At 49.1% G+C, this 24,044-nt stretch overlaps 1 protein-coding gene across 1 annotated transcript; it reads right to left on the bottom strand.

The window, feature by feature from the left end:
• Nucleotides 1-1,205: 1,205 nt before the first annotated feature.
• LOC149353347 (uncharacterized) lies at nt 1,206-23,305 on the bottom strand. The gene is made up of 16 exons (XM_089577330.1): nt 23,174-23,305; nt 20,896-21,195; nt 20,090-20,296; nt 19,267-19,395; nt 17,749-17,935; nt 16,324-16,460; nt 15,857-15,977; nt 14,999-15,163; nt 13,863-14,012; nt 13,132-13,262; nt 11,884-12,180; nt 10,427-10,539; nt 7,361-7,598; nt 5,571-5,906; nt 2,678-2,928; nt 1,206-1,486 (listed from the first exon to the last, which is right to left on the bottom strand). The coding sequence occupies exons 1-16, from the start codon at nt 23,288-23,290 to the stop codon at nt 1,225-1,227; spliced, it is 3,141 nt and encodes a 1,046-aa protein (XP_089433456.1). The 5' UTR covers nt 23,291-23,305; the 3' UTR covers nt 1,206-1,224.
• Nucleotides 23,306-24,044: the final 739 nt, after the last annotated feature.

The following is a 24,044-nucleotide window of genomic DNA, read 5'->3' as shown; positions in this document are numbered from 1 at the left end:
GACGGGGATGGGCCTCTTATTACAAATTCACGGCAGGCTAATAGGAGCTTATGGCCGGGCCAGGGTAGGGCGAGCCAGTGGCCCCACAAGGCCCTTGAGGGGTGGCGGATGGGCGTGGAGGGTGTTAGCACGTACCCACAGCACGCACCCACATCACAGCACGCCAATGCGCAATGCAAATGCCGCATATGTTGGAGGAGCGTCGGTGCGGTGACGGACATGTCGGTTTCAAGGCGAGGGGAAGGTGTGTCTGTCTGTAGCTGCCGGTACAAGTCAGCTTCCTCTCGAGGAAGTGTGTGATGAGGAGGGGTGCATATGCGGCGATACGCACGGCGCCCGCGTAAATACTCTGCGTACGATAAATGCACGCTTAAAATCTGCCCCGCACTCTGGGCTGAACCCCTACCCGTTTCCAAAGCAACGTAGTCCGTTTCTCGCAAAGCGCGCGTCCGCGTTCATTCCCAGGGAATAGCCGAGTCTCCTGACACCAAACGATGCGGTAACAGCAGGTATAAACGGCAAGTGCTTTCTCGTTACTCGCGCTGCGGTGTGGCTGAACCTGCATTGTCTGAAACGTCTACATTCTTGCTGCTAGTCTGTAAGGGTTATAACTGTCTGCTTAGTGTTATTGGTTTGTGTCTAGTGTGCTGGCGTGGTCTATAGCTCTTGGTATGGCGAGCTCCCCGTGGTCCGGGGTGCTGCTAACGTCAAGTTCAGTAGCGACGCGTACCGGACAGCCGTCGGCGTCGGCCACGTAGTGGTTCCTGCCTGTATCCTGGTGACGGGAATGCGCCTATGCATATCACGTACAGAGGGCAAAGCGCATGCCTAGAACAGCCGAACTGTGTTCAGCAGATCCCATAGCAGCTGCTACCAGGAAGGCAAAAAATGACGATTAAATCCGATTAGTTTAGCTCCACCGGCATACATCCCGAGCATTTTTAACCAAATGGTATCGCTAGATACCGAGTGCTCATTCCAAAACACGCCCGGAACGTGTTTTAAACAAGAGTTTTGCCCTCTGTATGTACATGACACAAAAACACGGCGCTGTGTCTATGTGTCTCCGCTTGTCATCGCCTTTGCGCTTCTGGTTCTCAACCTGTGAGTCACGAATCACCCGAACTTCCATTCTTGCGCCCGTAAACGTATATTTTCACGACGCCTGATTTCACCATTCTATTTTCAACACTTTTCCACTGCCCTCCTAGCAACGGCGTTCTTCTATGGCTGTGAAATCTCCCGCCTGAACACAAGCGACAGCAACTGGCGGAAAACCGGGTCGACGACGATCTCCTTGAGGCGCTCCAGCGCCCAGTGGCTTCCGGTGACCATGAGCTGAAGGTACCGCTCGCCCATGCGGTCCTTCTGGATGCAGAATTGTATGTCCCGAACGCCGGACCAGTCCCTCACCAAATTCGGGAAGATTTCCTCGTAGCGACGAAGGATTAGGAAGAATTCTTCGTCTTCCCGGTCCATATAAATCCTGGGGAGGACGGCAGATAGGACAGCGAAAGACAATTCAAGGTATTTCGTGTACTGCGATGAATACCATTACCAAGCCACTGCGCGTAAGAGAGCTTTAGAAAAGCCTTAAAGTAGCTTTTTATTTGCGAAACATGCAGTGGCTGTTTTTATCTATTTCCTCAACAAATTAGAATGAGATGGTGTACGCTGATTTTATAGTATTTCTCTAAGCATGTCCATTATATACACACTTAAAATATGGCAGTCACACAACCTGTCAACTGTTATTCCTGACGCAGTTCGTTAACACTCCGTCAGAAGACATCTCGAGAACTGCCTGAAAGTAAGGCACTGAGGAGGGTAACGTATAGGGGATGATTATAGCCGTTTGCTGCAGCGTCTGATTATTTGCGGTGTAATCCACACAGCAGCCTCCTTGCGCTCTGCGGAAAGCATGGAGCGATGCGCACGGAGAATTGTTCACGGAAACTCAAGGATGTCTTTGCTGAGGATTAATGTTCTGCGTTAATGTTACTTAGAACAATGACCAACGCTAACGCAGCCCGGCAACAAAGGCAACGCGATGTTGAACGATCATTTCTGGGGTTGACTTCAGTGAGGAGGAGCATCATTAGTTGACACTTCTTAGCGGTACTTTCGCTCAAAACAATGATCGATGTCTCTTCTGCAGCCTGAAAATCCTTCGCAGCTGTTTACTACGTATTTCGAGTGTTCTGCCTTTTAAAAGGGCGCAGACAAAAAGTTTCGGGGTATCCGTTTCTTTGCCATGAACGATACTCACGGGCCTAGTAATCATGAAGATGAACTGGAAACGGCAGTGCACAGGGTGAATTATTTACAAACGATTTTGTAAAGGCAGTTTCGGTCTCTGTCGGTATAGCACTGAAGTGCACTTCGACGTTAGGGTCGACCGGCCAACCTGGATTCCGCATTAGTGACCCCATTCTCGAACCACATTTCTAATGACGTCGGCGACGTCGGCAAGCACCAAGCACTGGCTGTCGGTGGAAATCAACATTTGGTGTAAACGCACCTTGTCGTCTCTAGATTCCGGCGGAACTGCCGAGCGGATCCTCGAACAACACTCAGAATAACATTAAAGTATTTTTCCCTCAACGTCTGCGACTGAAAATTATTAGAGGGCATCTCCAGCGGCGCCATTCCAGTTTAAAAGAAAGGAGTGAAATACCCGATATTCTCTGCGGAGGGGCATTCCTCGGGTGCCCTGCGCAGGTACGCCAGGTTGCCGGACATGGAAAGCCGATTGAGCGTGATGAGGGCCAGGTGTCCTAGCCAGTACCGGTGCCGACACTCCTTGGAGATGAGTTCTTCGCCGTTGCTTCCGCCCTGGAAGACCTTGAGGTACCATGCGCAAGCGAAGCGCAGGCACATGATCACCAGCTTGTGTGGCGGCACGTCCCTCGAAAGGGAGTGGTATACCTGCGATGGGAAGTGAACAGCGAGCTTCCGCTACAGACTCTCGCAGGATAGCACCCACTCTAAGAACATTTATCTATGAATACGTTGTTTTTTCGATAATGCGTTGACATTAGAATAATGTGTTACAACATGAAATAGATCTCACTTCTTCACGCTGGAAGCGCGTAAAAATCTTGAAAGTGCTTACAGATATCCCCTCTTCCTTCTTAAAGGTGCACTGAAGAGGAATCTGAATTCGTATTTTTACCGCTGGAACTCGATCTACACGTTCCGAGCGCTCTTGGAAATTTCGAATTTTTGCCCTGTGCGGCTGATTTCCCTAATGCAAATCGGATTAACGTACGGCTCCCGCCTTTTTTTTTATTTCCCGCATGCGGTGGGAGGAGTCGACCAACCTTTCAGCCAGTCTCGTGGCGGCTTGCCGCTCTGCCATCAGCGGAGTGATACGTAGTAATCGGCGAAAGCAAAGAGTCCACGCGTATTTTTATTTCCGTGGGCCTAATTTGGAGCTATGTAGCCTCTGACTAGATCTATTTTTTCACGGAAACCTAAAAAAAAAACAAATGAAAGTGAAAACAAAGCCGCCACGCGACTGCCTGAAAGGCACTCCGTGCGTTGGTCGACTCCTCCCACCGTATGCGGGAAATTCAAACAGAAAAGGCGGGAGCCGGACATTAATCCGATTTAATTAGGCTAATCGGCCACACAGGGCAATAAATCGCACTTTCTAAGAACGCTCGGAACGTGTAGATCGAGTGTCCGCGGCAAAAGACGAGTTAAGATTTCTCTTCAGTGCACCTTTAAGCTCTCGAAACTTTCACAACATAAACCTTAATGCCCGATAAGCGCCCGATCGTGAGCATTTTCTGATTATTCGAAACGAAGCCGAACATAAGGCAGGAGAAACCGTCAAGGTAGCAAGACTGTCCGTTGTTATTAAGCTATGATAGCATGACAGCGTAGACAATAGCTTGTCGTAACCTTAGCAGACAGCTGCCTGCTGCAGGCACGTAAGCAGGGGCGTGTCCTTTACCAAGCGCAGCTTATCCGGCATATACATTAGCATGCTTGTGTGATGTTAAAACTTTATATTCATACTGCATAATCAGCAGAAACTGGTGCTTTTATCCAGTGACAAGGTAGCCGTCATCCTGGTAGACTGTCGATGCAGCTGTGAGGTCAAACACGAGAAAAAACGCCAGCACTTCGACAACTTCCCATACAGCAGTTCATGGCGCTTTGTTTCACAGCTGCCACATGTACCAGTGCATGTTTCGGTATAAGAAAACCAGGGTGTGATGTGCACACCAAACCGTTAAGGAATTTTTGGAACGCGGCGTGTCGACAGTGGTGCGTCGGACAGCGGAGCGCTGTGCGTGCCAGCCCCGTGTTGCGCGTGTGCACGTGCGAATGGTGTGTGCGAGGCGGGCACGAGAAGCGGAGAGCTGATGTGTCAGCAAACCGAGGTGTAGAGGAAGGCACTGCAGCACAAGTCTGGTCATTCAAGCGCGGAAGTGGCAGCTGTCGGACGTTCGGTCCGTGCTGCCGGTGACTTCCCTTGAATCATCGACGCGCTCCGCGAAATGTCGCGGAGCTGAAGCAAGGCCATACTGCGCATGCGCGACGAGCAGTGACGTCACACGGCGCACAGCTGGCGCGCCATCGCCATCGCTGCAGGGGTGACTCAGAGGTGCCGCCGCCGCGCTCGCCAGTTGCGCATGCTCAGTAGTGGCGCATGGCTAGCGTGCCGCGGCCCCCGCCGCTGCCGCGCGCTCTCCATCACCTCTCTTTCTCTCCTCGTTGCTTTCGCATTCCTCCAGGTTTAACCAGAGCTAAACCACTGCCAACTTTTATCTTCGCACTTCGAACGTATATTTTGCAGAACTCCTCCTTTATTCATGTGCTCGCTGTTGCGACTAAAATTTCGGCGCAATTACTCGCAATACATGAGCGGTGGCAGCTGCTGCGGCGCAGTACACTGGAACGAAGGACAGCGTCATTGAGATTTTTCCCTGGCCGTCTCCATATGTAAAAAAATGAAATGGTTCTTGAACGACAAATATTCATTAAAATATTTGTCCTCTACTTGCTAGTTTTATGGCATTTACGTTTTTCATATCAGCGGTATATGCACTGCTTTGCTGGTTTCAGACTGATATAGTTCTAGACTTCATGTGATATTATCTTTACTTATTAAATACGCAAAAACATAGAAGACTTGTTATCAGTTATGTCTGCCACGATTTTTAAGACATACGAATGCATTCTCTTATTTAAAAAAATGCATATTCACTTGTCTAGAGAGTGCGTAGCGTTATGTAATACACAATGGCATTGTCAATGGCAATGCAGTTAATATTCTTGCGTTTGATCCCTCCACAAATTCTATAAGGAGGCCGCGTGCACCCTCTCCAGAACAAAATTTCTGGCTACGCCACTGAACAAAAGAGACTGACTTTTTTTTGATCAATCTAACCATATTGCTTCTGTCCCGCTTGTTACTGGCATTGGATGGCGAAGAACGCAAGGCAGTGAACAATGATGCAGAAAAGACTCTCACGCACGAAGAGTGTGGAGGAGCCCAGCCGATCGCGTTGCCCAGGCTCTCCACCCCACGCAGCTTTTTTGCTGACACCGCGTACCTTGACGCATGCATCGCGCATGATGTTCTTGTAGAGGTCCATTTCCTGCGGGTCCTTGACGGAGAGGAACTCGCGACTGGAGTCGATCCAGTCGCACATGAGCCTCAGTAGGTTGGTCAACACCTGCGTGTAGCCGTGCTGCGTGCCGTCCTGGTCTCCACCACTAGGGTGCGGCCTGCCCAGCAGCAGCGCCCCGAGTCGCTGGCTGAAGCTGTTGCGCGATGCCGGCACGGGGACGCAGGAGGGCGTGTTGACCACGATGCGCATGAGCACATCGGACACCACCCAGGGGAAGCTCTGGATACCACCTTCCGAGGACTGAAGATCGTAGGTCACCTGCGTCCCGACCCCACATAATACTCTAAGGATTTATCCTCCACAAGCTGTTAGCATTAACATAGTCGCCGTAAGGTGCAAAGCTAGTCTATGACTGCCATCGAACGAAAAACGCTGAAGCTAGATCATGGGCCTTTGTCAAAACATACATTATGGTGAAATGTCTCCAGAAGACACTCAAAAACACTCGGGGAGAATGATCCTTGTACGAGTGTTTATTTAAAGCTTTCCTTTCGCAGGAGGCAAAATCAAGAGGCATTACTGAGCACCAAATACAGATAACGCTGCCAGCTCCAAATATTCCTTCTCATTATTTGTCGAATGCTTTCTGTCGGAGACCCGTTGAAGGGGATGGAGGTACAGACTAGTTCAACTCGCTAGTACCCACCATGCTTCCGCCACGACCATAGTAATCGTCTATTTCTTAATACAGCACCAAACTTTTGAAATGACTCGCCGTTGAATGTGTTAGTGCTCCGGCGGATTCTCGCATAGATTTAGGACGCCAACTAAGAAAGTGGGTCGTTCAGACACTTCCCATTCTTTACGGAAGCATCCTACATTCTTGACGTACGAGGCTTTAACATGGAGCGAAGTATGTTTCAGAAGCTATTCCAGGTCACTTGCGTAGCGTCGGTGGGAGACTGCAGTCGCTGATATGCAGTCTTAACTATCTGCCATATTGGTCGGCGTGATGCTACCGTGAGAATGAATCACTACATAGCTAGTCAGTTCGGCTTAGCAAGTATGTGCATTGCGTTGTGCTTCGAATGGACACCACGACGATCGAGGGCCACAGCCCCCCCCCCCCCCCCCCCCCCCCCTGAACAGCACAATCTTTCAGGCTTCCGCTGTAATGCTCGACGCCAGCCATGTACACACTTTCATTACAGGGAAGGAGAGAGGGTGGGAAACGGCAGGAGGCTGCTCACGCTGGAAAATGGTCAACCACAAGCATTAATTTGTCGTACAGATTTTTCGCTTCCCTTGCGTTGTAACGCCGCACACAAGCTTAACACGAATGCTCGAGCATGTTACTACGACTTACGATAACGGCAGCAGAGCACCCGTTATCGTCAGCCGCCGCACACACACCGTGGAGCACGGTCTCAAGACCAAGCGGCCAACGTTCCGCGGCGCTGGAGTCAGTCCTCCAAGCCACGTGCTTATCATTCGTGTCAAATTTGCGGGCGCTGGTACTCCTTCCTTCAATGTGGCTTCGACCATCAAGTTCTACGTACGGCTAAACAAGACAGCAAAGTACAAAGGAAGTGACACGAATACAACATTTATCAAGAGAATATGGTGACGATATTTAGCGTTTCGTTCGTGCCCCATATCTGTTTCCGGCTCGTTTGTTCGCCTGCCTAGCTTCCTCTATGCACGGACCACAACTCCGCTGCATCCCAGACTGAAAGCGCTGTACGATGAGAAGAAAACGCACGACGCCTCACCTGGTACCAGGCGGAGGCCTTAAGGTTCTCGCGTGCCTCGTCCAGCTGCTCAGAGAAGAACTCCGCGCGCGTTCGACGCACCACGTGCTCGACCTGGTTCTCGAGCACCATGGCCATGTCCGTAGGGTCGTTCTTCTCCTTCACGTACTTGCTGAGCTTGTACACAGCCCCGGAGAGGGCCTCGCTCTCGCTTTCGATTCGGTACGACTTGAGCAGCGCCCGAATCTTCATCGCGTACCTGGAGCAACGAAAAAGGATGAAATACTGTCACTTAACTACGCAGGTGATGCACGCAACGGAAAAGGATGAGTTAATGGCACTAAATTGTGCATATGATGCAAGCAACAAAAAAGAATGAGGTACAGTGAATGTGGTGCAAGCAACGGAAAAGGATGAGGTACTGTCACTAAACTGTGCCAAGTCATGCAAGCAACGAAAAAGGATGAGGCATTGTTACTGAACTGTGGAGGTGATGTAAGCAATGAAAAAAGATTAGGTACTGTCACTGAACTGTACAAGTGGTGCAAGCAAGCGCAGGAAGTCTGAAAAAAAACGCTTCTAGCTCGGACATCTGCCACCACGACCCCCGTAGCGCTGAAGACTCAAAAAATGGCAGTGGCTTAGCTCAGCTAGGCCAGGATATACATAGCGACAGCACGGTTAAACTCGATTACACCTTGTCGTTTAGCTTGGTTTCTCTCCGGCTACGTCCAATGTTTAGCTTCGGTTGTTATCCCACCGTTGCGTCTAATTGCGACTACATTAAAAACGGGGCATTTGTTAAGCAGCGAAGTGTGACGCATTTAATTTATTTCCGGTTCTTCGTCTTGCAGTTGAAGCCTGGCTTCTTTCAGTCTCTCCGACTCACTATCCAAATCTACAGACGGCTCCATCGAGCCGCCTTCTATAAATATACAGCTGCACCAACCCCCTCCTCTTACGGCGCATGCGCAAAGCTGTTGCAACTCGGTTTCGCCGGCACGCCGCGGCGCCGGCTCCTCCTGTGACGTCACGCCAGATGGAGCGGCGAGCGGCGGCCGCCAGCTGCGGCGGTTGCTAGGCAACGGCTCAAGGTCACGGTGCGGCCACGGCGAAACGGCGAGACTTGCGTGTAATGTAGCTCTCCCTAGAAAATCAACGCGGTAATATTGGATGTTCGGTGCATCCCATTGGCTTTTTAAGGCCGTCTGAAATAGCTGGCGTGAGCGCAGGAGGCATTTTACACGCCAGATTTTGCAGCGAGAAAAAACAGAGTGCTACCTAGGATAATAACAATGTTCGCGCAGAATCTCTCAGAACTCTCTCATTTTCAATATATTACAAATTTAAAATATCCCAGTGGGTTACGTGGTGTTCGCTACCGAAGGCTAACAGAAGGCGCTGGTTCACTACCCTTCACTTCACTTTATTACCTTAAAGGTTGTTGAATGTCTAGGAAAGCCACTCATGGAATGTTACGTGTGAGTAAGCAACGTCACGACACACTGGCACCTCATCTCCAGAGCCCTTTCATGACTATTCATGGAGCATGCTCCTGCAATTGGCCGCATAGGTTTGTATAACACCAACCTCTATCAACCTGTTTCAGCAGGCTCTCAACTCTCCATAATAAGTTGAATGCAGTGATACTGATACCGAACATAATAAACAAGCTTTGTTGAAACAGTTGTACTTGTGGCAAGGTCAGTATGGAGCTGCTCATGGTTGGTAGTGTCGTAAACACCGATACTAACAAAAGCTTGTCAATGAAATCGAACTGTGAGGACTGAATTGTGGTAACACTTCACCTCTAGAGTTACTGTATATGCTACCAAAGCTAGCAGAGTTGCGTTTCTGTTTTCAAAACGCCGCTCGCGACTCCATTAGTAGATCGCCATCACGTGGTGTACAAGCAACCGTGTACTGCGGAGAAGGTGACGCTCAGGGCACTTTTTATAATTCCCGACGCCACCGCTGCAGCGAACTGGATTGACAGCCGGCCAAGTTCGAAGCGTATCCACTACCCAACCGCTGTTTACGTTCGCTGCTGTTCACGGGCGTAGCTCTCGCGTTTTTTTTTTTTTTTTTTGCTAAAAATTGCATTGCGGTTTCTTAACCGAAAACAGGCTGCACTTGCGGCTCTGCGCTTTTTGGCGCACGCTGTTTAAACGCTAAAATAGAGCTCTGCGTTGCGTATTCATACCTGCTGGCATAAAACCCGAATGGCGAACAATTATTAAGCGAGGGAAAACATGTTTAGGCCTCTGATTGTTTACTTCAGATGCTAACTTTCATCCAGTTTCGAGTAAACTGTATTTTAGATTTTATACTGTCCTTCAGTTCCGGCTCATAACTTTTTGCAGGAGTTTCGGATCCAATAAAGGGGACTATAAACAGGTTTTTTAGCGCAGGTCCGGCGATTAAATGTTGCCGCAAAAATGAACAAATGCTGCAGTTGTAGGGCGTATTTAGAACACTGAGTCTGCCCTTAAGTTATCACGTAAATAGTTTGGGGAAGACGACTGTGGGAACCGCCTGCTGCCGCACCCCACGGCGCGCGTTTGAAACAGCAACACTTTTTATAGGCTATATTTTTTTACTGGGTTACGCAGTCAGCTGTTTCGATGCTATTTGTTTGCGATCAAACGCAAAAGTTGTTTACAAACCTCGGAAAAGCGCCCACGGTTGATCGGTGATGCGCTTGGCATGTCGCCTGCAGAAACGGAGTGAGGCTTCGCCGCATAACTTCGGTTGCTTGACAGGCTAGATGGCGGATCTACGCGCAACTCTGCTACCTTTGGCAGCATATACATTAACTCTATGCACCACGTGCTACTTCTATTCCTTACAGGCTTCGCTGGTGCGAAAACAGATAATTCGCCACCCACGGCTAAAAAGCAGTCTGTGAATCAAGGAACTGCAGAAGACCTAATAGGACAAGCGAATTTTGCGTTTTTGTGGTAGCTTTTTTTGCCCCACAGTAGTTAGAGAACATTGGCTTAAATAAGATAAAGGGCGTAATATCTCGCAACTCGTTTAGTGCAACACACTTCATCTATTGTAGGGTTCGGAAGTATTACTGCGTACCGCTTATAGGCGGACGTGGCTTCTAGCAGGAACTGTTCTCGTCCCTCAAGCAGCAGTCGGGCGTCCGGAAGGCTCTCTTCCACCACTTCAAGGCCGACGGTACTAAGTTCAACCTGTTCATCGGAACCACATAAGGACGACACAACACGGTGTTGCGCGCATTCAGCACATTATGAATAAAAAACGCAGATACCATCCGTAAAGCAGAAAGTTGGGCTAGTTGGTAACGATCCATCTAAAAACGGCGCACAGAAAAACACGGAAAACACAGGGAGAACGGACTGGACAGGAGCGCATCCTGTCCTGTCCTGTCCTGTCCTGTCCGTTCTCCCTGTGTTTTCCGTGTTTTTCTATGCGCCGTCTTTTGATGGATCGATACCATCCGTAGACGAACAACCGGGGACATAAGTTATCTGTTTTCCTTTCCAAGTTTTAAACCGTGCCGTACTGCAGGCGAGTGCCACAAGGTGGCGTAATCCTGGTGCCGAGACCGGCGTGGAGGGGGGTTCACTTTTGTCCCCGATAGTACTGCAACACTGTTCCCGCGTCTTCAGAGCTGCTGCCGGATGCGACAAATGAGATTTTCTCCGCGCTAATATTAAAAGGTAGTCGCTACAGAGCAACCGAGAGTAGGTTAAACAAGTTAAAACTCTCCTACCCAGCAAAATTCATATAGAAGCGCATGGGATGCAAACTGATTGTTGGCGCTCTGACAGTAGTTCACGGAACGAAAACCCCAAACAGGCTGCCACAGTTCGACAGAGGAGTGAAGCGGAGCTTTTTGAGCTTCTTGAATTCAGACAAACGCGATGGTTCTATTAGTCCATGTCGATTAAGAAAATGGTTACATGTACTTACATCACCTGAAGCAGGAATGGAGTACTACCTCTATCATGGTATGTGCTATGTAGTTCATAAAATTACATGCCGCAACGTATTCAGTTCAGTTCATCATCAATATATTGCTAATTATTACGTGAGCAGTACGACTCGAACCAATTACGCATAAGACGTACTTGCTTATGCGATGATCGACATGCGATCATCCACGCAAGCATATGACCTTCAAGTCAGAGGCTTCACGGCTCCGGCATGGTTTATCAGTTATAACTATGCAATCAGCTACCTTCAAATTCAGTAGACATGATACCGACAGGTTGCAGCAAGAGCTCAGATGGGCTCTGCTTGATGCAATGCTAACCTAAACGTAAACACCTTGGAAAAATCGCCGATAAGGCAGCTCGCGAGATCTAAAACCTGAGTTAGCAATCAGGGCAGTAAAGACAGCGCCAGACACCACAAACCAGGAGCAAGCACGAGTTTCGGACGAAACGTGTGCATTATGAACTACACTACCGTCGCAAGCAGTTTTCCCTATATTTCCGTCGGCTTCGTCATTAGAGTCACGGCAGTCGTCTGAACGTATGAGCCACAAGTCGGCAAACGCGGGAGCATACCTTTTTGCAGCTTCGGTAGAGCTGCCCGAGCACCTCGCGCGAGCAGTAGGTGTTCTTTGGGTCGAGCTTCTCCATGAAGTCCGGGTACATTGGTGGCTTATCCGGGTCCTGGAAGTCCTTCCGGTTGCCGCACTTTGCGAAGTCTCGGTTGACGGCGCACTTGCGCGCCACGTCGCGGCAGCGGCGCGAGTTCATACCACCGTCCAGCATATCGGCCCAGGCGAAGTGCGCGTTCGCAGTCAGGCCGGTATATCCGCGCTCAATGTACTGGCAGAAAAAGTCCACCATGTCCTTCACCTGTCGTCACCGTATATGAAGGGAATTCCTCTCGTCAGACAGACGATAAACAGAATTTCATACACTGTCCCTTTATATCCGTCCAAAAACTAGAGGTTAGAGCTTTTACACGTATGCAAAACCTTTGGTGGCACTGTTGAGGGAAAGAGCGCGGGCGGTTCGCTTTACACCTGTGTTGACGAGTTTACTTTTGAGCCGGAGAGAAATGCAGTCTTTTAGACGCCGTCCCCTCGCAGTCAGCTTCGTAGCACAGCCTTTGCAGTGCGTCAAATATGCTTTGAAACAATCTCGTTTTCTGACAGAAGAGCCTCCTTAATAGGGTCCGCCATGCTGCACGCTTTCGGGACGTCATCAGTGACGTCTCACAGGAGCTCAGACAAGTTTATAAGCAAGCATCGGATGGTTTTCGTTGTGAACGATCATCTACTTGTATCTTTTTGGTTATGTTGACTTAGCTACGGACATTGTCATGGTTCAGCCACCACTCTCAACCTAACATAGTCAAAACGACTCCAGGCTTGCAAGGTAAAGTCACCATTGAGCAAAGAGTATCGCCTCTTGCGAGTGCCAAATGAGCACCCAAATGTCCTTCTATTTATGCTTTCTACAAGCAAGTAAAGCTTCGTAAACGTACACGATAGGTTAATCAGTGGTGCAGCCTGTTTTACAACGGATCGATAATTCGATTACTGCCTCTTTTCAAACTAAAAGGATGTTTGTTGCAGATTAAAGCCTCATTACGCCCCTTTTGTGATCAATGTTTAAAGCACAGCGAGAGTTCAGGTTTCGCCGTATTCTACCTCTGACGTTGCTGAAAAATTTCTTATTTCGTCGTAGAGACTACTGCAGTTGGTACAACTCGCCTAATATCACCTAAAATAGCTCATCAAAAATTAACAAGCCCTCCTCTACCGAGCAAGACTGAGAGACGAAATCAGCGCTATTGCTCACCCCAATGGGCGCCTTTCGTTCCTTGGGCAGGTCGCCGCAGTACTGTAAGGTGTCACAGCTTTTCTTGCCGTTCTCGAAGATGAGATCCTCGTACCAAAGCACTGAGTACTCGTCGCTGTCCAAGTCAGAACCTGGGCGCAAGCAGAGATCACATTAAAGGACCATTAGAACAAGCTGTCTGCGGACATCTATAAAAGCAGTTATGGTGAATGGACCTCTATGACTAGAAGAATCGCTCAAACTCCTAAAACAGAAACTGCAAATTATTTTGTGCTCCAGATCATAGAGCCTCACAGTGCATTTTTTCTCATGCTGCGACAGCGCTCACGGCATGCAGGATCTGGCAAAGCAGAGTTCAGAGAAAAAGCGCCGTTTCCTTCTCTTTTAGCGATTGACAAGCGGTACGCCTCCTTGCACAAAATCACGTACGGTCTGGTACAATTCTTGAATCTTTTCCCAATTCTAGAAATTCGCAGTTACGAAAGGTGAAAGCCAGGGATTTATCCGTCATTACGCCAGTAGGTGTCCTTTGGGTCTTGGCAGCATTATGAGTTCTAAGCGTCGGCGGAGGTATCCGGTGTCTTCTAAAAGGCAAGCCCACGGGGTACTGGCCTTGGCAGAGCACAGTCCTAGTGCGCATGTGAACTGAGGCAAGCTCTCAGTCCCAAGCGTTGAAATCCGTCCCTGAATAGCACAATGTCAACATGAAGCTCGCCAGGAAGGGTGCGTACCGGCCATCTCATCTGGGTGTGGCCGCTCTCCCTCCTTTTGAGGGAAGACAATACAGTCGCGCACGTGGTGCAACTGCGGCACATTCACCGCCTTCAGCTTGCGGATGTCCCCCCGGTGCAGGCAGGGGTTCTTGGTCACAATCACGTCGCCTGCGCATCCCACGGAGCATGGAAAACTCAGGGGCACTGATGCCAAGTGGGGTTGCAAATTAACGTGAAAAAAAAATTAATATCTTGCGTCAACTTTTCGGCTCCTTCGTGAGGTACAACGGAAATAAAAGACATTTCACCGTAACCCGTGGATAAGACGGTGGTCCTTGTCATACTGTTTTCTCCCCAGACGCCGGTTTCATAAGATTACTCTCAGCAGCAGCGTACAACGAACATGTACACGGTCGGTCAAAAGTTCCCAGGTCACAGGGTCTGATTTTTGAGCAGTACAATGAGGCAGATACGACACCCCCGAAGCTCTGAATAGCTCTAGATAGTAGCAGAAGTATCGTTCTAACCTCTGAGAACCTTGATAGCTTTATCGGCATAGTAAGGGCCTGAATATACCATTGAAAAGAGAATCTGTGCACTGAGAGCTTTTTGATGAACTCTGTACTTCACCTAAATGTATTGCTTTATTGCATACCATTTGCTACCTGCATAAAAACATCGATTGCCGTACCGCGCATTGCAAACTACAGATGTGTTCCAAGATATATCCGCGACATTTCTGGGACAACTGAGCATTAATGATGTCCTAGCTTCGGCTTGAAGGACAAGAATACCTTGGTTAGATAGTAATATCTCTCAGGCGAGTCAGAAGGATAATTTCGGGCAGAAACTACACATCGCAAAACTACGCGTCCGTCCACGAATACAGAGCGCAATAACTCGGGAGTACCGCCGCTGCATTCTACGTTTAGATTCGACTACTAGAGTCTACATTCCTGCGACAGCCGCCAGCGAACACGCAACACGGTCGCATACGCCTGCAAAGCCAGTACTCGGGCACTTTATGCATCTACCATTTCTAACCACGTTCACATTCGTGGATCCTTTCGAAGAAAATACGAAAGCTGCTGCCTAAACGCACCCAGACCATGCTGCATTATGCTTGCTAGCACGAACACAGGCTGACGGGATACCTTTCAGGATGGTCGTGGGGTCTTTGACCTTGTACCGCAGCATGTCGTTCGAGTACTGGACGAACACCTGTCCGTACTCGAGCGTGCCGGTCTCGTCCAGCACGCCAAACATGGTGCGCCCGTGGTCCGGAGGAACCAGAATACGAGCCTTGGTCCTCAGCTCCTCTGCATAAGCGCATACATTATCCGGAGTGAAGAGACAAGGGTTCGTCTCTGACGCAGTCTTGTGGAGAAGTTTCGGCATGCTCCCTGAGGGCCAGTCGATGCCTCACGAGCTGAAGTTGGCCCTCACGAAACATTGTTGTGTATCACGAGCTGAAGTTGGCCCTCGCGAAACTGATGTGTATGGCCCATCTTTGACGACTAATTTATGTGAACAAATAACTGAAAGTCAAACCGGTCCTTTAGGTGCCATATATTCCTTCGTCGGCGATTGCAAGGCTCGTACGCGGACAAAAAATACCTGTTGTTGACTGTTTGACACTGACTGAAGGCACTCAAGACCAAACACCGCCTTCTAGATATATGGGGTTATACTAGACGCAAAGTGCTACGACAGGAATGATTACCGCAATGGGTCTGGCTAATGCAAGCGATAGGTTCTCGGTGGTCTTTCACCAAAAGCATTTAATCTATTGTCCGCAACACTAACCTCATTGATTACTCTAACCATGCGCACAAAACCGACAAGGAGCATCTCATGAAGCAACTAGAAATTTAAGATAACTTTGGGAGGCCATGGAAATTAGCGAAACTAATCAACAAAGGACGAGGTGAGGGCGACGGTGCTACCTCTCTAAACCTTCTTCCCAGACAACGAAAAAAAGAACAGCTGTTAAGATCGTGCGTTTCACTCACTGAGGACCTTCTTGTTGACGGCGCGAACCAGAGCCCGAAAGAAGGGCTCATTGACCAGGTCGATGCCCACGCCGGCCAGCTCCTTGTACGGGAGACGCATGGCGCAGTAGGCGCTCAGAACCTGCGCAGTTAAGGCGCCCAGTTTCGCTATAAGCTTATAAACAGCGTCTTATTTCATGGTCGTCGACCCCGGCGACGAAATCCTGAACTATTCATCAAATTTCGACTAAAATGGGATTGGCTGTCGTACAGGGGCTACAGTTATTCCACTAAAATGGGATCGTCTGTCGTACATGGGCTTCAGTTATTCGACTAAAATGGAATCACCTTTTGTATATGGGCTTCATTTATACGCGGAACATTGCAAACACTGAATCGGTTGCCGTATATGCGCTTCAGTGCAAACACTGCAAACACCGACATCACAAATGGCACAAAAGCTGCGAACATGAACGAAAAATATTCACCTGCGCGGTCTCCTGGGGATCCAACATACTGTCTATGAACGAGTCGAGGACTCGATTTTGCAGAGTCAGGAACACATTGGCTTTGATGCCACTCTGTTGAAATATTTTTATCATGGGTCGGTTCAGGAAAACAACGCCTGCGAGGAGAACGGTAAATCATCACGGGGTAAATACTGTCTGTGTGGCAGGCTCAAAATGTGGCTCTCTCACAGTAATCCAGTATTCTAAGCAATGCATGCCACGGATTATACTTAACATGAAATCAGCGAAGTCCAGCGCCGAAAGAAGGTGCCCCCCTCCACGCTTCGTAACATACTGTGGCTCGATGACTATGCCTTCTGTCTACTTGTTTGGTTCGGTTTATGGGGGTTTAACGCCCCAGAGCGACTCAGGCTATGAGGGACGCCGTAGTGAAGGGCTCCGGAAATTTCGAACACCTGGGGTTCTTTAACGTCCACTGACATCGCACAGTACACGGGCCTTTAGAGTTTCTCCTCCAAAGAAATTCAGCCGGCGCGGCCGGGATCGAACCCGTGTCTTTTGGGTCAGCAGCCGAGCACCATAACCACTGAGCCACCGCGGCGGATGTTTTGTCTGCTTGTGGTAGCTAGGACCAAATCACAAAACAGTGGACGACTGCCACCGTTTAAAGCATTAAGTCATCGACGTTAGCATGTCACTGAGAGGCAAATGTACACTCAAATTTTCGCGTAAAATATGCATACTTGCGTCGCTATCCATTCATTTGGTATTCATTTTAGTGAGTAGAACGGGCATTCACCTCCCATTTTCGGACCTTTCAGTTAACAGGTCTGTCGGACCACGAGGAAATTTTGTCTACAAACCTCCTTCCCGTAAACTTTTGTCGATGTCAGTACATGGGCACGTAAAGAAACAAACCGGCATTGCACTTAAGCAGCATATGTATAGGATGCTCTGCACGACAATTCATTGTATGCCTGAGACAACACTCTGAACTATAGATCGCTGAAAATTACGCTAAGATACTCGTAAGGAGCACAGCACAACCCAACTAGGAGACAGCGTAATGATAGTCGGATACAACTGAAAAACGAAGCAGCTTTTACCCGTCAGAGGACCCCAGTTTAGCAAGTGGCGTCGGCCGATTCTCATGACCCTGCTAGCGTGACAATGCGGGAAGCGGCAGCTGAAAGGCGACTGTCCACTCCCTCTATGGTAGCGGGTAGTCCCCTCCACTTTCATGCTAGCTGGGTCGTGAGAGTCGGCCCACGCCATTGGCCAAAAGGGAGTCCTTTGACGGGGAAAAGCCGGTTCTTTTCAGTTATATTCAACTACAGTGGGCAGCGGGAGATAAGTCAGGAGAACTATGAGCCTTCCGGACCAACTGCTTGTCTAAGCCCCTTTTGTCGATGGTCGCGGTAAAAGCGCATGCACACAACGTACGCGGCTTGCTCGTCTTCAGCACGTATAGGTCGGAGTGGTCCGAGTGGAAATTCCTCATACTCTCTCGGAAGACGATGCAACAACCGCTCAGCGTCGGGTCCAGCAGTAGCATTCCCTTGCAGCCGCCGTAGTGGATCTGCACGGCGCACGGCTCCTCGCCTTCCTCTAGCTCCAGGGCGTCGTGGACCTGCCGAAGGGCGGACAATTAAGGCTTCGACGAACGACTACGCACTTAAGTAACTACATGCATTATTCGAAAACAAAAACAGGAAAAATAGCTAGGGCCTTTTCACTTTCACCAGAGACGTATTTACATTCTTAACCCGTTCTCAAACGCGATTACCGCAGGGTGGCCAATACCCAACATTCTCGAACAAAAATTTTGAAAATCAGAAAATTATAAGAAACAGTTATAGAAATATTGAATTTAAATGTGTATTCTTCTGTTAGATTTTTCATCGCTGGCATCGAGCACTTAAGACTGCCATTTAAAACCAATGGGGAGCGTTTTTAATATAGTAAAAACGTTAATAGTCAAAAAAATGCAAGCCTGCCGACGGGAAATTTGTGGATGTATTGATTGTTATAGTAAAATCTTACAATATATGAAAAAACTGCGTCAAAGATCTCTTTCCCGTTGAAAAATGTTTCTGTCCAGAATTGTTGGTTATGTTGTGGCCTGAACATCCGTCTTTTATGCCGGAGATGGGGATGACATGAAGCCCAGTACTGTACTGGTACAAGCTTTTCCCTAGCCTGGTGCCCGTATTTCACATTCTTAGGGTCATAATTGCCAGATCCCCTGGGTCAAAATAGCCACTCAGGAGATGTTGCCGTGACCGCCGACTTTCTCGACTTCCTAGACGTCGAGAAGGCGAGTTTTTACTTACGACATAGCAGTCGCCCCCGACGGCGACACAGCTTGCTCCAGAGGAAGTCTCGCATATAGTTTTCGCTGTAGAACAATATTATATGCATATCATAGGCTTCTGCAATTCGTGGAGTAGAAACCTGCCACATGCACGGCACATGAGTAGCCATTATACATGGGCAACACTTGGACTTTCATAACACATGCGATGCTCACAATAGGCACCCGATGGTCTCTCCTAACTAAGAGAAGCGAAGCGCAGTCACGGGCCGTAGAGTTCTGGGTGGAGTGTTCCTGTCAGAAAGCCGGATCGGATAAGATGGCTGTGTAAGGCGCGAGGCAGGAAAAAAGGGCTTTTGGTGATAACAAAAAAAAACTCACAGGACTGTTACAGAGTGTGTAATGCGAACGTATGAGCATTTGCAGTGGTGTGAGAACAAAATTTGTCAGAGCCATGCCCAGCTGCAACTCGCCTCCCAACATTTTGGCAGGTTGCCAGTTTCGCTCGTCGATTCATAGTAATTGCGCTGCAGAGTCTTGGCACCTGCCGAATTCACCGCTACCCGAAGTAAAACCGGGGGAAAAGCTATGAGCTAACGCTCTAATAAGTTTACATTGGTTGGCGATAAGGACGATAGTATGCATACCTTGCGCAGCTGGGCGTGCGATATTCGCCCGATGCCGTCGCTGCCGCCAGGGCCTGCGTGCCGGATGTCCGGTTCCACACTCGTGTTTTGCCTCGGTACCGTCAGCGAAACCAACGACTGTGAAAAGGCCTGCACACAGGAAAAGAGGTATCCCGAGTGGGCCGCCCGCCTTAGATTGGTGGCTCTAATACTGATATACAGATTCAATGTTGTGTAGCTGGACTCCCCATAGTTCTAAAACCCTTTAATAAGGCCAGAAAACATTAAAGAACAATGGTTTTTTTTTACCAAAAAGGAGGGCGTGCAGAAGAGACAAAGATCTGGTACTTTGAGAGGAGGCTAATCTGCATGTTTAGACCTCTTGGCACAGTACGTGCTGTATCGCTAATATTTATGCACACTACTTTTATTACCCATTACCTCTTGGAACTATTTCGAAATTCTTACATTACATTCGAAAACGCGCAGAGCGTAACCTATGTTTTTATCGATATTTTCACTGTCAGACTTGAGCCACCGCTCATGGCGCCTGATCTCTGTAGAAATTTGTAACAGTTCTACCAGCAGTGGATTGATCGATAAATGAATAGCTTTGCCACAAGGCTACTCTTTTCGAAAAAATATCCAAACGCATGCGGATTAACGCGATGCACGTGGCCTTGAGGGTGTGCTCAATGGTGGTGAATGGTACAGTTATTTGGCTCTGCCTTCTTGAAAACAAAAGCTCCATTGCGGAGGAAAGGTTAATTCGCTCAAACACTTTCATAGAATTTTATCGCCTATGCCAGCATCTCTCTCAATATGAACTTGATCGGCTTCTGACCTGTCCGAGCCGTGCCATGAACTTGGGCACGCTGAGGATGGCGGATAGGTCGCCGATTCCGTCGCGTATCTGCTGCGCGGTGCGGTCCTGATTGTCGCGCGCGTAGAACCAGACGCTGTGGTTGCGTAGCTGGCTCGTCGAGCAACCCAGGAACATGAACCGGCGGCCGCCGATCTTCAAGCCGGACGACAGCGGAGGCTTGATCACCTGTAAAAAACGAAACCACGGTTGAAGTCAGGACCTAATGGGAGCTGTATATTGTCATCGCAAGGAGCACATCCCCCAATTTTCCTCAATGTTCCTAACAAATATCATTACGCAGTTTTGTGCCCTCCTCTGTACTCAACCCACCTTAATCCATGCAGCAGCGGAACGAAAAAGCGGCGAACTGAAATTATAATAGGCAAATGGAAGCTCGTCAATGTGAGATCGAGATACACTACTACCGCAAACGTACATCTGTCGCATGAAATCGTTGATTTCCTGTAGATTTTAGTGCGAAAGCACTTATAGCGGCACTCTCCGGGTTTCAGGAGTGTCTGTGTATGTGCAGCCTCTACAGGCTCTCCAGTGAGAAAGGAAGGCGCATAACTGGCTCCCTGGGTGAGCGGTCATTTAAATCGCGCTTTCAGGTACGTAGCGTCCACCTGCAAAAAAAAAGGTGCTTTTGCACAACATTTCGTGCTTCGCATGCTAAACCACCAGCCATTTTTTTGGTCGTGACTTCAGCTACTACAGCTTTCCAAAAATTAAGCACGCTACGAATACTGAGTCACCGGGCGATGATGAACCTCTAAACGCCGTACCGCGCTGAGGAAGTCGTCCTTGCAGGCACCCAGCGAGGATGAGATGAGCTTGCAATCGTCGTCCCGCACGACGATGCGCAGGGCGTAATCTGGGTCGAAGTGCTGAAGCAGGTGGCTCTTGCACACCAGCTGCGGAGGCAGGTAGACGCGTCGAGTGGGCGTAAGGATCACCTTGCGCACCCTGACCATATGGGACGGTAGCTCCTGGGCAATCGCCGAGCCTGTGAAGCCCTCGGTGCGCTGCCGGTGCTCCCGATACCGGAAATACAGGCGCTCCAGGGCGGTGCGGAACCAGAACACCTGCACTCGGTGTCCCGACACAAGAACGCTGTTCTTTATGTGCTGGATTAAGTGTTGCTGCAGCGTGATAAAGAGGCAATAACGTTGATGTACACAAAGCATCGAAAGGGACTCAAGGAAGAAGAAAAGGTTGTAGTCCTAGAAGAAATAAAAAATAAGCACGATTAGGTTCAGGGCTCACCGGCACTTCCTACCCCCCACCCCTGACACCCTGAGAATTAGCTCCTGAAAATGCCATCGAATTACTTTAGGCTACACGCCGTTCACTTATCCGTGTGCCCCAATTATAATACAATTAGTATACTCCATTTATGCATGAAGTCTTCGCACATCACAGGTCTTAATACCGAGCTCCTTGTGTATCTCAAGCGCTACCTTACAGCAGCGCAGTCTACACCTAGTCATACAGCTGCGCATCAGCATCAGAGGTCTCTCAGGCGCACGTGTGGTGCTACACCTTAGACCTTTCGAGCAAGCGCTCCCTGGACGTCGGTTTGCACCGAGCGCTAGCACGGTGAACGAGACAGCACGATCTCTCTGCACTTGTTCGCAACCGTCCAAAGAGCAGCTAACTCAACATCTGGGTGCACCCAATGCAAATCTATTTGCCCCACGATCAGGCACACAATAAGGAATGTGCGACGTCGGTGGTTCGCATGTATGAAAGCAAGCATTAGTAACAGTATCGAAATGGTGGGAAGGCACATCAAACCGGACGTTGAATTTTGTAAAGAAAAATTTCCACAGCAAGCTTGGTATTGAATGCACTAATGCAGATACAACAGCTTTGGAAGATTCAAGTGAAACTTCTGCTCGGAAGGAGCACATCAGTTTTCAATGTAGCCTCTACCAGCTACCATTTCCGCTACCACTGCCCTATAGAGGTCGAATGTTGATGCCAACAGCATTACACTGGTAACAACATCCGGAAAGAAGTGGGTACCCTTCAGTGTTCATTTTGGGGAAATAACAAAAGACAAGCCGTGAGCTGCGGGCTATGGGACGGGTGAGGCAACGCAGCCGCCATTTCTCTTCTACTACTACAGACAGAGGAGACTAACTGGTGGAAAAGGAGGTCCATTGCTTCTGGCCGGTGGAGCGCTCCCGAGAAAGAGGATATCGCAAAATTTCACTTGAATGAAACTTCTTTCACCCTCCTTTCATAATTCGTTACGTTGGCTGCCCCTTTTTGCCGCTGCAGTAATTTGGGCGCCACTGTGAAATAGTAAAGCAAGGTCTTACTACTTCACAGGGGCGCGTAGTGTTGCCATGGGCACAATGTGAACATACTTTGCTACACAAAACTCAAGAAATAACACAATTTAAAAAAAAAATCTAGCATAGGTTTAGCGCTTGTTAAACCTAGTAATACGAGCGAAAGTTCTGTTAAGCGTAGTTACGCATGGCATGGCGCCGGAGTCGGTCCGGCGCGCCCCTCATCCATTGCGAGGCTCAGCGACAGAGTGGCAACGAAGCAGCTGTTATACCCCTCTAGTCGCGTGGTACAGCAGCGGCGAGGCTGCGAGTGAGCGCAGATGCGGTAGCTCTGCACAGCGAGTCACGTGGTACGACGTCACTTTCCACACCACCGCTCCGCCGGCTTAAGGTCAAACGCGCACCAAACTTGACCTTGAGAGTTGTAGAGCGAACAGTAAAGCTTTCGCTCTAAAAAAACTGCTGTTCTGCGTTTAGTACAGAATGCTGCATTACAATTATGTCTTAACAGAGTTCAGAAAGCAGATGTTACTGAACGCCCGTTAACGGGCGTTCGATGGCGTACGACGTGGAGAAAACTAAAGACCGAGCGTACAACAACCGCGTCCTCTACTTACGCGAGCGGGCACTTGTGCTTTTCCTTCTGTCCCTGTATAGGTTGCGCGGTATCCGCCATGTGCGAGGCTAGCAGAGGCATGGACGTTAAGAGCGCCCTTAAGCTTTTTTTTTTTTGGTAAAGCCAGCCTGTCAAATGGGCTCTCACCTTTCCCTGGCTAAGCGAGAGAGATATCTCAAAGAGGGCTTGCTCCAGGGCACGGGGACACTCCTCGGCGCGCGCAGCCAATTCCTGAAACGTTTCCCGGCAGCTCTGAGCGTCCATCGCGAGCTCGTCGGTGACCTGCAAAGGTGATAAACCACGTTTTGCTCGTCCGCGTTCGACAGTCTTCTTTTCCAGCGCCGTTCGAATCACCCGCCCGCTTTGTTCAACTTCGGTTCGGAAAGCTGCCATATAGAAACAAACCAAATGGCTCCGTAGGTCCTCAAAAATGCGCGCGTAGAATAATGACGGAATTTTATATTTACGTCGCGTTACGGTAAATTTCAATATGCCAGAACAGCCACGGCCGGCAAATTCCCGAACAAAGATCATCTTTAGTCATCAACAGCGAAGATTCGAACCAGCGGTGTAGCCTACTTTGGAAGCAACCCTTATTTAATTCCGCATTTACAATGGTATGTTGCGGTATGGGGGGTTTAACGTATCCAAGGGACTCACACTATGAGGGAAGTTGTAGTGGAGGGCTCCAGAGAAATTTCGACCACCTAAGGATCTTAACGAGCACTATCATCGCACCACAGCACACGGGCACCTTTGCGCTCCGCCTTCATCGAAACCTGGGCTCTGCGGCGGGTCCTCCGGGTTAGTAGCCGAGCAGCGTAACTATAATGGGCCACTGCGGCGGGTACGTTTATAATGTACTTGACATGAATCTTCTGGAGGTCAAGTACATGAAAGTTACACCATATGCTTTAATCCCGATGGATATACCGACACGTAACTGGAATCTTCTACTGACTTTATTGCATGTCTGTCGGTTTCGGGCAGTTGTGGTAGGTTTGAACGTACGCTATAG

This window comes from Amblyomma mixtum, chromosome 3 (genome assembly GCF_055824585.1).
Source record: "Amblyomma mixtum isolate Tamu chromosome 3, ASM5582458v1, whole genome shotgun sequence".
In the NCBI taxonomy this organism is placed as follows: Eukaryota; Metazoa; Arthropoda; class Arachnida; order Ixodida; family Ixodidae; genus Amblyomma; species Amblyomma mixtum.
Note: the sequence above shows the minus strand (reverse complement) of the source record. Positions and strands in the feature narration are given on the sequence as shown.

Excerpts from the sequence above, each read along its gene's own strand:
- LOC149353347 (XM_089577330.1), bottom strand. The coding sequence starts at position 23,290 with ATGGACGCTCAGAGCTGCCGGGAAACGTTTCAGGAATTGGCTGCGCGC. Across the intron at positions 20,297-20,895 it reads AGGACGACTTCCTCAGCGCG|GTGATCAAGCCTCCGCTGTC; the intron begins GTACGGCGTTTA and ends CGTTTTTTACAG. Across the intron at positions 10,540-11,883 it reads TCTACCGAAGCTGCAAAAAG|GTTGAACTTAGTACCGTCGG; the intron begins GTATGCTCCCGC and ends TCCGATGAACAG.